At 35.9% G+C, this 13,170-nt stretch overlaps 1 protein-coding gene across 6 annotated transcripts in view; it reads left to right on the forward strand.

Moving 5' to 3' along the window:
• Nucleotides 1-13,170, forward strand: part of PDE10A (phosphodiesterase 10A) — a 340,723-nt gene that overhangs the window by 310,022 nt on the left and 17,531 nt on the right. For 5 of the 6 annotated variants that reach the window (XM_068185214.1, XM_068185216.1, XM_068185213.1 and 2 more), the window contains 6 exons: nt 1,004-1,055; nt 4,607-4,749; nt 6,920-7,012; nt 7,588-7,774; nt 9,139-9,281; nt 12,116-12,199. In XM_068185214.1, coding sequence (XP_068041315.1) covers nt 1,004-1,055; nt 4,607-4,749; nt 6,920-7,012; nt 7,588-7,774; nt 9,139-9,281; nt 12,116-12,199 — 702 coding nt within the window. The remainder of the gene's footprint in view (nt 1-1,003; nt 1,056-4,606; nt 4,750-6,919; nt 7,013-7,587; nt 7,775-9,138; nt 9,282-12,115; nt 12,200-13,170) is intronic. The other variant, XM_068185212.1, reaches the window with a different exon arrangement.

Here is a 13,170-nt window from a genome sequence, read left to right on the forward strand (position 1 = left end):
CACAGACTTATATCAGCAAGAAAATAATTAGTTTCTTCTTGGAAGTGGTCTGTATGTTTTCTAACATGGAAGGTGAATTTACTTTTCAGTGAGGAAATTGTTAGTGTGCAAAGTCACCAGGACATGTTCTGTAACATTTTAGAAAGGGCAGACTGTTCAGTGCTCCACCTCTTCATGTCCCTGACGATGTCAGACCAGTGTATTTTGTATCTCCTTTCCACTAGACCCAAACAGAACCGAGCTGTGTATATTCAAGGCCATGGGACAATGCCTTTTGTCTGCTGGGAACATTGTACTCTGAGGGTTATTAATACTCAGCATGTGGAAAATTTAGACTTCTTTTACTAATAAGTTTGACCTTTATCTTTCAATGTTCTTGACTGTCTTTGAACAGTTACCACTTTGCTGTGAAACTGAGATTTTTTTAAAATTCTTTTTTATTTTTTAAGTTACAAGATCATTCCCGTTTTTCAACTTCAACTGGTGTTGATAGAGAAAACCCATTAAGAGTTTCTTGAATACTTGCCTTTTAATTTTAAGGATTAGATAATATGACATGGATTTAGCTATTTCTTGATATTTTGAAAGAATTTTTTTGTTGCTTTCTACTTCTTTTCCTTTCCTTTTTACTTCTGCTTTTAAAATTTTCAGTGTGTTAGAGGTGCCAAAGCATTTTGATGCAATCTTGATGTTGCTCAGCAGGAGTCTATTCAGTTCACAGCAGGCAATATTTGGTAGTCTTTTCCTTTTTCTACAGAGAAAATTCTATGTATAATAAAGAATATTTTCAATTCTGTAGAATAATAGCTTAAGGGAAAAGAGCTAGGACCATTTCTTAATTCCCTTGTGCTGTAGCAAGCCAGTCAGTAATTTTCAAGGTGCAGTGGTTTGTCCTCACCTTTTCTGGCTCCATGTTAAGCTGTAGTGAAACAAGAGCCCCTGACACTAATTTGAGAAGTGTTTGACTAAATGCCAATGTTTACTGACTTCTCTTTCTCTGCAGAACATATTTTGATAATATAGTTGCAATAGATTCTCTACTTGAACATATAATGGTAAGTTGTCTTTTTCACCTCTAAGTTTATTAGTTGTAGGTATTAAAGCCCTTCATTCTCCTTCCCTTGAAGACATTATGTCATTGAAATATATGAGCTGTTTGTAGTGAATACATAATGCAAACAGTATAAACATGTCTATACAAAAAAGGTGGTAAAGGACAGTTTGATTTGTCATTTTTGCAACAACTTCTGTTCACAGCTTTCATAAGGAATGAAACAGGACTTTCTCTGAACTGAATAGTTACTATTGTGTTCTGAGAAATTTTGAAATTTGCAACAGAAAGACTTCTGGTTTTCTTTTTATTTCAGCATGTTATATTGATTCCTCTTCCTAAATTCAATTTGCTACATGCTGCAAAACACTGCTGAAGAAGTTACTATCTGTAGCAAGGGATGGAGTTTAAAAATTACTCCTAGGATATTTTTTCCAGTTGTTGAATGAGATGTATAAGACCTTGGAAAACTACATTCATGACTAGAGTGACAGTCAATGTTTTATAGAAACCATTAAAGCCAAGTGGTTAGTTCTTCCCATTGAAATAACTAATTAATGAATTAAAGTACTGTTCAGAAGCAATTTATGAATTTCTAAATCAATTTTGAATTCAGAATTATTTCCTGAATAGTGTTAACAAATGTGTGTGAACTGGTTGTTTATAGCATGTTTTGAGTGTTTGATATGTGAATTATGCTTTTTAGCTTTATGCACATTCATTACATTCTGCAGTTCTTTTTCCTGAGTTTAAACCTGAATCAAGTCTGTGATACCATTGTTTAAAATTTGCACATTCAAAAAATTACTTTCCAACAGTACTCTGATACATGCCTCAGTCTTCAAAGTGATAATCTTAGCAAGATTATTCAAAGACAGCAATGTTAGAATGCAAACAACAATAAAGTGGTTTTATTTAGAAATGTGAATTAGTAATGGAAATATTCTGCAGTGTTTGTGTTATTCTAGTTAGTACACAGTGAAGTACACATAGGACACATTTCTGAACATTGACTTTTCCAATTTAAATGAACCTCTTAAAATAGGTTAGCCTTTAAAAGAACTGATACTACATAACATATGGCATTGAGAACAAATATTGATATTCTTCCCTGTTCTTCCCTGTGAATAGAGATCTGGTGAAAACAAAATTGGCAGTAAAATATGCTTACTCTTTCATCATCTTTTCCAACACTTGGCTGCATCATGAGTCTGTATTTTAACCTGTGTGATGTTTCATACTCAGCTTCCTTTTAAGCTGTAGCTGTTGTCGCTTTCTTGAGCCAGTTAGCTGAATTATGTGTTTGTACATTTTTTGCCATTTTATGGGAGCATGATTTGATCATTATGTGGCTTATTCTGTGTCTCTCTGTGAGAAAAGACCAGAACTCAGTTTCTTCTGAGAAACTGAGAAAGTTCTTCTCACTGCTTCACCCTTTGGTGATTGCACTTATGGTTTGATTTGTTCCTGCAATGCTAAAGAAAAAATACGTGCTTCTTTCCAGTCTTTTCATTTTTATTTTCATCAAAATATCTCAGCAAAGCTAGTGATATAAGGGTGTTTTTGAATGTAAATGTAAGGAAGGGAAGTAAAAGTTCAAGTTGCCTTACAAATTTTCTTGCGCATATGATTGAGCACAAGCAGCTTAGCGAAAGGTGGTCCCTGGCTTCCCTATTGACAGTGCAGAATATACTTTTTGTACTGATATTCTCTTTCCACCACTGCTCAGGATTTGAGCAAGGGATTTAGAGAAGTAAAACTCTCTCCTCCCATTAACTATTTCTCAATTAGTACTGTTTAAGTAATCATTTTTGAAAAGCATGAGTCATGACCAAGGTAAGTTCTTGAGTCATGTGCATTAAACCACAAAAGATTAATTGTATAAAGTCAACACTGTGCTGTAGATTTTACAGAGAAATCTGATACAGTATCTGAATAGAAGCATTTACTGGACCCCTTGTCCTTTTGGCAGTTTCTGTTCACTCTCTTTTGAGTAAATAAATAAGCAGTCCAAGTGGTTAAGGTCTTTAAATATCTTAATACTCTAAGGGGGAAAAATTGGACAAGTCTTACCTTTTAGACTGGAGTCTGCCTGAATTTTCTGTTCTGATGGAGTGAATGGAGTAGAAGACAACAGAATCTTCCTCAACACAGATTCGGTCTGTATTGGGAGGGCCCTCCAAATACTGGACTTGGGCTAGATGATATCTGAGCAGTTCCCTTCTTATGTCATTGAACTAGGGAGTCTCAGCTAATGATTTTTCGTCTCATATGGGGTTTTTTTTCTGACGAGTTGTAACATTTGTCCATCTGCATTACTGTGAAATTAAATACTTTGGTTTTTTTTTACTTTTGGAAGACAAAAGAGATGGGGGAGATAATTCATATGTAAGTCTTATGAATCCTTAAAACATACCAACTGCATGCATTGCACACCAAGATTTTGTTAGCCTTTTTCTGTACTGAATGACTAGATAGGGGTTACATATAATGTGGAAAGAGATCCACCTCAGATCATACTCTACCGTGGAGTTGCTGTACTTTCTGAGCAAATAAGAAACACAGGAAACCCGGATAGAGGTCTGAATTGGATAGAGCAGGTTCTTGTGCCTGTATATGGGCATCTTAGCACAGTGATCCTTGTTTGATTTTTTTTTTTTTTTTGTCTCACTTTTTCCTCTTTTTCTCAGAAAGACTGTTGTATGTCTGAGAAATACTTCAGTGAAGACTTGCTGTGTTCCCAAGACATGATTCTGTTCTGACAGTCAGTGCTTCTGGGAGTTATTTTTGCTGAGATAAAACTAGTTGGTTCAAAGTAAGACAGAGACCATGCAAGTCTGTTGTTGTACTGTGGTACTTCCTTGGCTTTGGTTAGTTCATGCACAATCTCTAAGTCTCAGCTCCTGTGCAAGTACTGTCCCTGACATCAGGAGGGTACAGCCAGTTCCTATCCCTTTGCATATGGCAATCCATAGTATACCTCTAAGGACAGAACCACAGTGTCACAAAGTATTTCTGACTTGGAAGGGACCCACAAGGATCATTTGGGTGTTGTTTTTTACAGGCACACTTAGCTTTTTTAGAAGCAAACACTACACTCTCTGTTAGGTCTGACTTGCTGGATATTAAATACCAATACATTTGTATTGACGATGAAGGAAAAAGCCAAAATTGTTCTTACATCTTGCTCTAACTTATCTATTTAAAATCAGGTTAAGGTGAATAGTATCTGAACGTAGAGGGAAGAAAGGTACTATTTTGGGAAGCCTTGAAAAACAATTAAACAGGAAAGCTTATTTTTTTGGGGGAAAACTTTCAAGTCTCTGAAGATATTCCTGCATTTCTTGAGGAGAATACTCAAATTTACAAAGAAAATATTGAATTCAAGATTTTACTTCTGAATTTTATCCTAAAAGATTGCTTCTTCAAACAGATTTCCGTCCTGGATAGCTTCTCAAAACTTTTATCGTACAGATATGCATATTTTTATCAGGTAAATGACTGGAGATAATCCAACTCATGACCATTAACTCTAGTTTTGTTTTTTGTCTGTAGATATATGCAAAAAACCTGGTGAATGCAGATAGGTGTGCACTCTTCCAGGTAGACCACAAAAATAAGGAGCTGTATTCAGACCTTTTTGATATTGGAGAAGAAAATGATGGAAAACCTGTCTTCAAGAAGACCAAAGAAATACGGTAAGAATAGCTAGCAGAAGAGTGCAGTTTCATTATAACTATGGATTTGCAGGCATTTTATTACCCAGTTTCTGTGCCTATCTGCAGGTACACTGACAATACTTGTCATACTGTGATATCATTCCCACCAGGACCCGCCTCCAGAAGGTAGTACTTCTGGGAATGACATTGCAGTGCCATCGAAACAGCGTCTCTGAAGCTATAACGTCACTCCTGGAAATGCCGTCTTCCGGAGGCGGTCCTTTTGGAAATCATGTTGGGAAAAAAACAGAGGTGTTCTGAGGTAGGTAAAGGTGCAGGTAATAGTGCACCTAATCCATAGTCTGCCAGTTTGGGACTTTTTTTCCCAAGAGAGTTCCCAAGAGGAATTAAAATTGGTGTGATTCCAGCACATCCAAAGCAAGGAAATCACAATTTGTACTTCCTGTGGATGGATTAGGCAAATGTAGAATTGAGTATGAAGTGGTCATTCACTTTGAAGATTTCAAGCTCAGTAATTTAATTTTACTTTTCTCATGTGAATTTAGATTTTCAAACTTTCAATTAATTGTGATACTGAAAAATGCTTGAAGTGGTGAAATTGAAAATGTATATTGTCTGGTAATGACTAGAAATGATTCTCTGACTAAAGGTTATGTGTATTTCTGCTTCATGCCACAGGTACCTAATTTTTGCGCTTGTGCACTTTTTTAATGAAAGAGGCTAAACAATAAAGTAAATATAGTTTTTCACTTTTCAAAAATTATAAATCCCTAATAGATCCAGACTAAGATTTTCAAAGGCATACAGGTTTCAGATTTTCAGCTTCTTAAAAGTAAAGAATTTTATGACTAAGTATCTCATACTAAAATTTTTCTAAAATATTCAGCGTTGATTTTTATCAGAACTTTTTTCATTTCCTCCTTATTCTTTTAAAGTTCTGGGCCAGTATGAGATGTGATTCATGTCTTCACTAAGACTCCTTTAGACAAACTTACTCCCACTTACCATTGTGTGAGTGAGAATGGAAGGAATTAAAATTGGTGCAATTTGCGTACTGACAAGCAAGGAGGTGGTGTAAATTAAAGAAGATGGCCTGCTTTAACATGCACTTTCATACTCCTTCGTGATAATTGTTTTTCTTGCTTATATCCTTCTGCTTATATCTATCTGTCTTCTCGGTATGTTATTGAAATGTTGATTCTAAGTGCAAGGGTGTGAGCCATTTCACAGGTACTGTATACTGAAAGTGAAGTGCAACTTAAATATCTGTAAGAAAGTGACACTGAGTGAGTCATCAGGAAGGAGTCTTAAGTTGGTGTGATGTACCTATCATAAGAAGCAACAGAAAAATCTAACTTAAAGTCAGATGTGCAGGGTGAAAGCCTGACAGCTTTATCACTGACTTCAATACCAGGCACCAGGATACTACCAGGGTACATTTAGACTTCAAAACGTTCCACGTATGATTCTTTTTATGTGTTTTTCTCCATAAATTATCTTCTGATTTTATATCATAACTGCTTTATGTTGAAATATTGAAAATTATTTACTCACAAGACAGACGTACTGATTTTTGTGATATCATTTAGGAATATATTTGTTGTGTTTAACTTCCTTGTGGTGATTAAGGGAAGCAGTTAGTACCATGGCATTGTTTGATTGTCATGAAGCAGGCTAGTCATTCCCATTGACAATCCATATAATGTTCAGCTATGAAATTTCCACTGGTCTTTTTCCAAAATTTTGTTACCAAATCCACACACATACGCCACCCAAAGAAACAAGTTCCATGTTGCCTTTGTTGTGTCTGAAGAAGCAATGAGTATGTAAAAGTCATAATAAAATCAGTACCTTTTAAATGTAAACACAAGTCTGAGTTCTGTACCAATGTTATGTTTATTAGGGATAACCTCCTGGGTTATTGAAGATTTTGAATTTTTGTCACAAAAATGGTAATGTTATGGCATGTTTTGTATTAAACTATATAGCTATATACAATGTCTTCAGAAAGTATCTATTAGGATGTGCTTTTTTGTTTTATTATGTGGTACTAGTTGTTGTAAGATTTTTCTCCTCAAAGCAAGAAAATGCCGCTGGTTGGGAACACTCATTACTGTGCCCAAGACAGACTCCACTAGAAAAATGTGTTTTATGTTTTTTGGCTAATACACATTTTTATTTTCTCCAGATTTTCTATAGAAAAAGGAATAGCTGGTCAAGTGGCAAGAACAGGAGAAGTCCTTAACATCCCTGATGCCTATGCAGACCCACGCTTTAACAGGTAGGATGCTCTTCATTGGAGGGGAAGATAGCTCATCAAACCTTTAATATAAAATTACTACTTAAATTTCATATTGAGATTCATTCATGGAGCTGTAGTCCTCTGGCAAGGAGGTAATTATAGATGTTTATTAAATGCTTTAGCCATCAGAGATACTTTGAAGATACAAATAAAAGTATTTTTATCAAACATTAATATAATGGAGAAAAATTTACTTAGATTGTTGCCAATTTTCATTATCAGTCCCCCAGCAATCTCATTTGTTTCATGGGAGAAAAATAGTTCACTAACAAATAGCATGCCTAAGAATACCCAAATGTTCTTTTTGTGTTTGGGACAATATTAATTCTTTGTCTTGCAAATGAAGAATAAAGGATTAAAAAGTTTTTTCTAAGTATGAACACAGTAGATAACAATATTTGAGGGTTTTGAGGGTGAAATTCTTGCAGGTACTAATTAGGTCTACTTTAATATGATTAAGTATATTGTACATCAGCATTTCTGAGAATCAAGGAATAGATACCTATTGATATTAACTCTTTTCTCTTTTTTCTTTCTCCTTTATGGATCTTCAGAGAAGTAGACCTCTACACAGGCTACACAACCAGAAATATCCTGTGCATGCCTATTGTGAGCCGAGGAAGTGTAATAGGTGTTGTGCAGATGGTTAACAAAATAAGTGGAAGTGCCTTCTCTAAAACTGATGAGAACAACTTTAAAATGTTTGCAGTCTTTTGTGCTTTAGCCTTACACTGTGCTAATGTAAGTTTTATTTACAGTTTTGTAAGTTATAATGAGAATACTTAAGTATTTTGATATTACCATTTATTAAAATGATTTGTAAGTCTATTTCATTGAATTAATGCTGTATTCCTTGGTGAATGATTCTATTTAAAGAGGATGGTAGGGATTTCATTTGAAACAACCATACTCTGCTTATATCAATTTTGTGTAGCTAAAATGAGAAAGCTCTGGAATGTGTATGATATCTGTCTTCCTTTTTCCACTAAAAAATATGATTCTTATTTACTTTTTAAAATTTTAATTACATTTTATAAATTTAATTGGGGAATGGAAATATTCTGTATATTCTATTAATTCCATATTCTTAATATTCAAAGATCAATTTTTGCGCTTATATGCTGTGGTATATACTTATAATTATCCATGCTTCTAGATAAGAGTGGGTAGCTATTTTTGTCTTCAAACCCTTCATCATCTCAAAATTTACTATGCCTGTAGGAAACATAAGCAATATAATGATCATTACTATATAAGTATAAAAATTCAGTAAAAAATGCAATGCCGAAGAACTGAGTTATATTCATGGGAGGTAAGATAAAATGCAATGCCAGTTATGCCTGGTGATTTACATGAATTAATTTTACCAATAGCATCCCAGTGGTACACTGGGGCAGCAAATTTTATTACCAGGTGCCTCAAGTTGTTTCACTTGGATCAAGGCAGGTAGAATGGCCTTCATATAAATTACACTTGAGACTATGTACACTCAGCTGTGTGTGAGTTCACTGCTTTTACATTGTGAATGTTACCATTCAGGCTGTACTTCTCCAGAGGATTTTTTAACTAGTGCATTGTTATGTCCTCACTTGTTTGTAAACCATGCCATGTCTGAACTTCTGAGTAATTAACTGTACTTATTTTTCATACTGAATATTAATGTAGGTACGAGAAACATCCCACATACTTTTTATTGTGCATAGATAGCAGTAATTTTTACCAATTAATAGAATTCATACAGCGGCAGAAAATATGACTTGTGTCATGTTATAAGTTTTCTGTCAGAATTTTGCAAGGGACTTAGCTCTGTTTTTGGCTCCTGAACTTGGATTGTTTTTCTTGGGAGAGCTCACATGCAGTTAAAAGTCAGCTAAGCCTTAGTTATTTACTTGAGTGAGTAGATGAAGAGTGATGCGTTAGAAGGCCTGGTTTCCTAGAAGTACTGAATTCAATGCAATCTGTCGCTTTTCTAATGTGTGAAGTTGTGCAGCCAAAAGCACTGTCATTTCTGCAGATGTGTGTTGCAATAATCACTGCTTGAATACAGGAAGTAATTTTTTTCCTTTATTAAAATTCCACGTTTGTGCCTGAATTTGCTTTTTCAGATGTACCACAGAATTCGTCATTCAGAGTGTATTTACCGTGTAACGATGGAGAAGCTATCCTACCATAGTGTTTGTACAGCAGAAGAGTGGCAAAATCTCATGCACTGTACACTGCCTCCACATATTTATAAGGAAATTGAGCTGTAAGTATTTTTTTCTCTAATGTAGCAGCAGTTGTATGTAGCCTGTTAATTTTTTTTTTTCTTACTTGTAGTAGAGTTTTATTAGGAAGCACTTTTATTATTGTACTATAGCAATCTGTGGTTTTATCTCTGGCTTTCTTATACTTAGCTATACTTAATGACCCGTGAACAAAATTTATCCATCAAAGATATAAAATTATACATACTCAGAATTTTTCCACAGGCATGGATAGGTAGATACAGTAGTTGCTTTAAGCATTAGTTTTTATCTAGGATTTGTAGAGATGAGCTTTCATTCTTGTAGTCCCAAATCACTATCAGCTCAGAGCCAGAGAGAAAGCCAAGCTTGGGACATCAGTACTTAAGGCCAAATGAATGATCTCATTCCCTAGGATGTATTTTAGAATTAAACATATTTCTCCCAGCTCATTCCTGGGGTTTTCTGGGTTGTGTGTGTTTTTTAGGTTTGGTTTTGGGGTGCGTGCATATGTGTGTGTGTAGGGGGTGTTTAGTTTTTTGTGAGTTCTGAGTATGGATGTATGTGTGTGTTGTGCATTTGCTTGTGCTTATTGAAGAAGGAGAATGTGACAATTCAGGGTTATAAATCCCAGGTGTTAGAGGGTAGAGTTGCAGCCTAACTTTGGAGGAGGACTTCCCATCCAGCCTTTTAGGCTTTCTCTGACATAATTCAGTTTTCAGCTGCTGGATGTTGAAGATGAACCTCTATCTGCATTTTATTGGCCAGTCCCCACTCAACGCTAACAATGGGAGCCATCATATTTTTAAGTCACTTTTTTGGGCCAGGACAATAAATTCTACTCTTGTAACCGGTGCCTAAAATCAGCTATTGAGTCACAAAACCTAAATTGTCTTTTTAAACCTCATCTCCAGAGCTTGCTCACTTCTGTTCGGCATTGAGCATTGTAGCTGGGAGCGAGGTGAAAGCCTGTGTTTAACAGGGGCTGCTTATAGTTAAAGTTCATTACGTGCTGAAGTGATTTGCTTGAATGCCAGAGCACTAACAGCTTGCAGGATTACACCCTAATAGAAGCCTATTCTTTGTAATACAATTTCTTGTGCTTTGTTAGGTGATATTATATAACCCACCTCCTCAGCAAAAATGAATTTTACTTGCAACGATGACAGGTTTCATTCTAAATTATATTAACATCCTTTAGTTCAAGCAGAATACATTTCACCATTTTCCAAGCAATTCAGCTACCTTCATTCCTCTCACAAGCTGCTGTGCTCTTCAGTGTGCCAAACAGTTAAAGTTCCATGGAGAAAAAATGTAGGACTTGCAGAACAGAAAGTGCAGGGAAAAGGTTAATTAATAATTGCAGGAAAAACAGTTCTTCTGTCCCTAAAATTAGGCTTCAGTATTGTTATCAGAGAGACTTAGTATTGTTGCAGAGAGACTTAGATCGGTTGGATGGATGGGCAGAGTCCAACAGCATGAAGTTAATAAGTCTAAGTGCCAATTTCTACATTTTGGCCGCAAAAATCCCCTACAACATTACAAGCTGGGGACAGTGTGGCTGGACAGTGTTCAGGCGGAAAGGGACCTGGGGGTGCTGGTGGACAGCTGGATGAATATGAGCCAGCAATGTGCCTTGGTGGCCAAGAAGGCCAATGTCATCCTGCATTAGGAATTGTGTGACCAGCAGGAGCAGGGAGGTCATTCTTCCCCTGTACTCGGTGCTGGTGAGACCGCATCTTGAGTGCTGTGTCCAGTTCTGGGCCCCTCAGTTTAGGAAGGACGATGAGACACTTGAGTGCATTCAGAGAAGGCAACAAGGCTGGTGAGGGGCTTGGTATACAAGCCCTCTGAGCAACATTTGAAGAAACTGGGGTTGTTTAGCCTGGAGAAGAGGAGGTTTAGAGGTGACCTTATTGCTCTTCACAACTTCCTGAAGGGAGGTTGTAGACAGGTGGGGGTCGGTCTCTTCCACCAGGCAGTAACTGACAGAACAAGAGGATGCAGTCTCAAGCTATGTGAGGGAAGGTATAGGCTGGATATTAGGAAAAAAATTTTCACCAAAAGAATAATAAAGTACTGGGATTGTCTTCCCAGGGAGGTGGTAGAATCACCATCTCTGGATATGTTTAAAAAAAGACTGGACATGGCACTTGGTGCTGTAGTCTAGTTGAGGTGTTAGGGCATAGGTTGGATTTGATGATCCTAGAGGTCTCTTCCAACCTCATTATTCTGTGGTTCTGTGATCAGGGGACGGGACAAGTCTTCAGGTAATGAAACATTAAAGATATGGTATTAAATGTTAAATTTTTGAAGTTTTGGCTTAATTTCTATTAGCCAGTAAAAACTGATTTTTTTCCTCTATCATAATTAGAGTGAGTCTCATGCAATTTGTGACAGAAATTATTGGAAAAAAAGGCCAGTAAATATATTATTAGAGACACCATCTTTACTATTCCTGGGAAAAGTCCTGAATATTTTAGGAATGCGTGTATATTCTCTCATTGTTCCTGAGATTTTTTTTTTTTTTGTCTATTACTTAATCCATGGATCCTTAGATAAAGATATATTTCTGTTATGTAAAAAAAGCCAAAAGCTAGCTGTTGGACTTGATGATAAGGGTCTTTTCCAACATAAATTACTAAATTATTGCTTGAAACTGTTAGCATAATTTCATTGACATTAGCAGAAATACGTAATTTGACATTGCTGCAAAATATAATCTGTAAATTCAGCTTTCTGTGTGTATTCAGAAAGAAGTGAATCTTGCTGGGTATACATTTCCTAGTCATTTTCACTTGTTTTTAGTAACAATGAAAAGGTATTTGTCTTTTCTAAACTGAAACTTTCTTCTTAGATACCATTTTGATATCAGTCCATACGAAGATGTTTGGCCAGCTATTTTTGTCTATATGGTTCACCAGTCCTGTGGGACAGCCTGGTATGAAGTATATTATTTCTTTATTTAATTGTTAAGTCTGTGTTTATTTACTTAAAATTTTTGAGATAATTACTTCCTAATTCAAGGTCTATTTCTTTGATGTTTATTTACTATGTTTGGTCTGTACAGGGCTGTAATAAACAGTATGGATTTCTTGTCACACCTTCTTGGTCCCTAGTTAATAAAATCTGGGAACAGTGAGGTTAAAGAACTCATGATGTCATCCTAACAGTTGTCCTTCTAATATACAGAAAAATTTTTTGGTTCTGAGATGATTTTGCTTTTCAGACAGAAGATGGTAAAGGCAACAAAAATATACTCTTCCCAAAAAGGAGAGAATGTGCATGAAAACTGACTTTTTGAATATACAATTGCCGAAATTAATAATGTATATGGTAAAAGTAAACCAAGATCAGATCTTATCTTGCTAAATGAATCAGTTATTTACATAGTTGTGCATTAATTATAGAAGTGGATTATTTTCAAATTAAATCCTTCATTCGCTGTTATTTCTCTGTGTTCCTTATCATTACTGAGATCAGTAGTTGGGTAAGTATGGCCCATTGCTAAAAGAAATGAGCTGCTCCAAATTACGGAAAACATACAGATGGTCAATTGAAAGAGGAAGTACGTCCCTACAAAAGGGAGCAACATTCAGGAATGTTTGCTGGCATTTAATTTTATTTTAAAAACTGAATGGATACCCCCAAAGCATGCAGTCAAACCAGAGGATCTTTCTCAGTCTTCCTCAATGCTGCAAAGTAGGTGACTCTTCTGAACACAGTTCTCTACTGCTCAGTGTAGTTAGCTTGTCTCCATTCCAGACTGAATGGCTGTGGATGAAGGGTTGGGGTTTGTATTTTCAGTCAGGTTCTGTTCTCTCTCTGACTCCCAGTCTCTTCCTTTCAAATGTAGCTTTGATGAGAAAGAATTTATATCTGCTTGATGTTTTTCAAATGAGCCTCAGCTTT

The sequence above is a fragment of the Anomalospiza imberbis genome, chromosome 3 (assembly GCF_031753505.1).
Source record: "Anomalospiza imberbis isolate Cuckoo-Finch-1a 21T00152 chromosome 3, ASM3175350v1, whole genome shotgun sequence".
Taxonomy (NCBI): Eukaryota; Metazoa; Chordata; class Aves; order Passeriformes; family Viduidae; genus Anomalospiza; species Anomalospiza imberbis.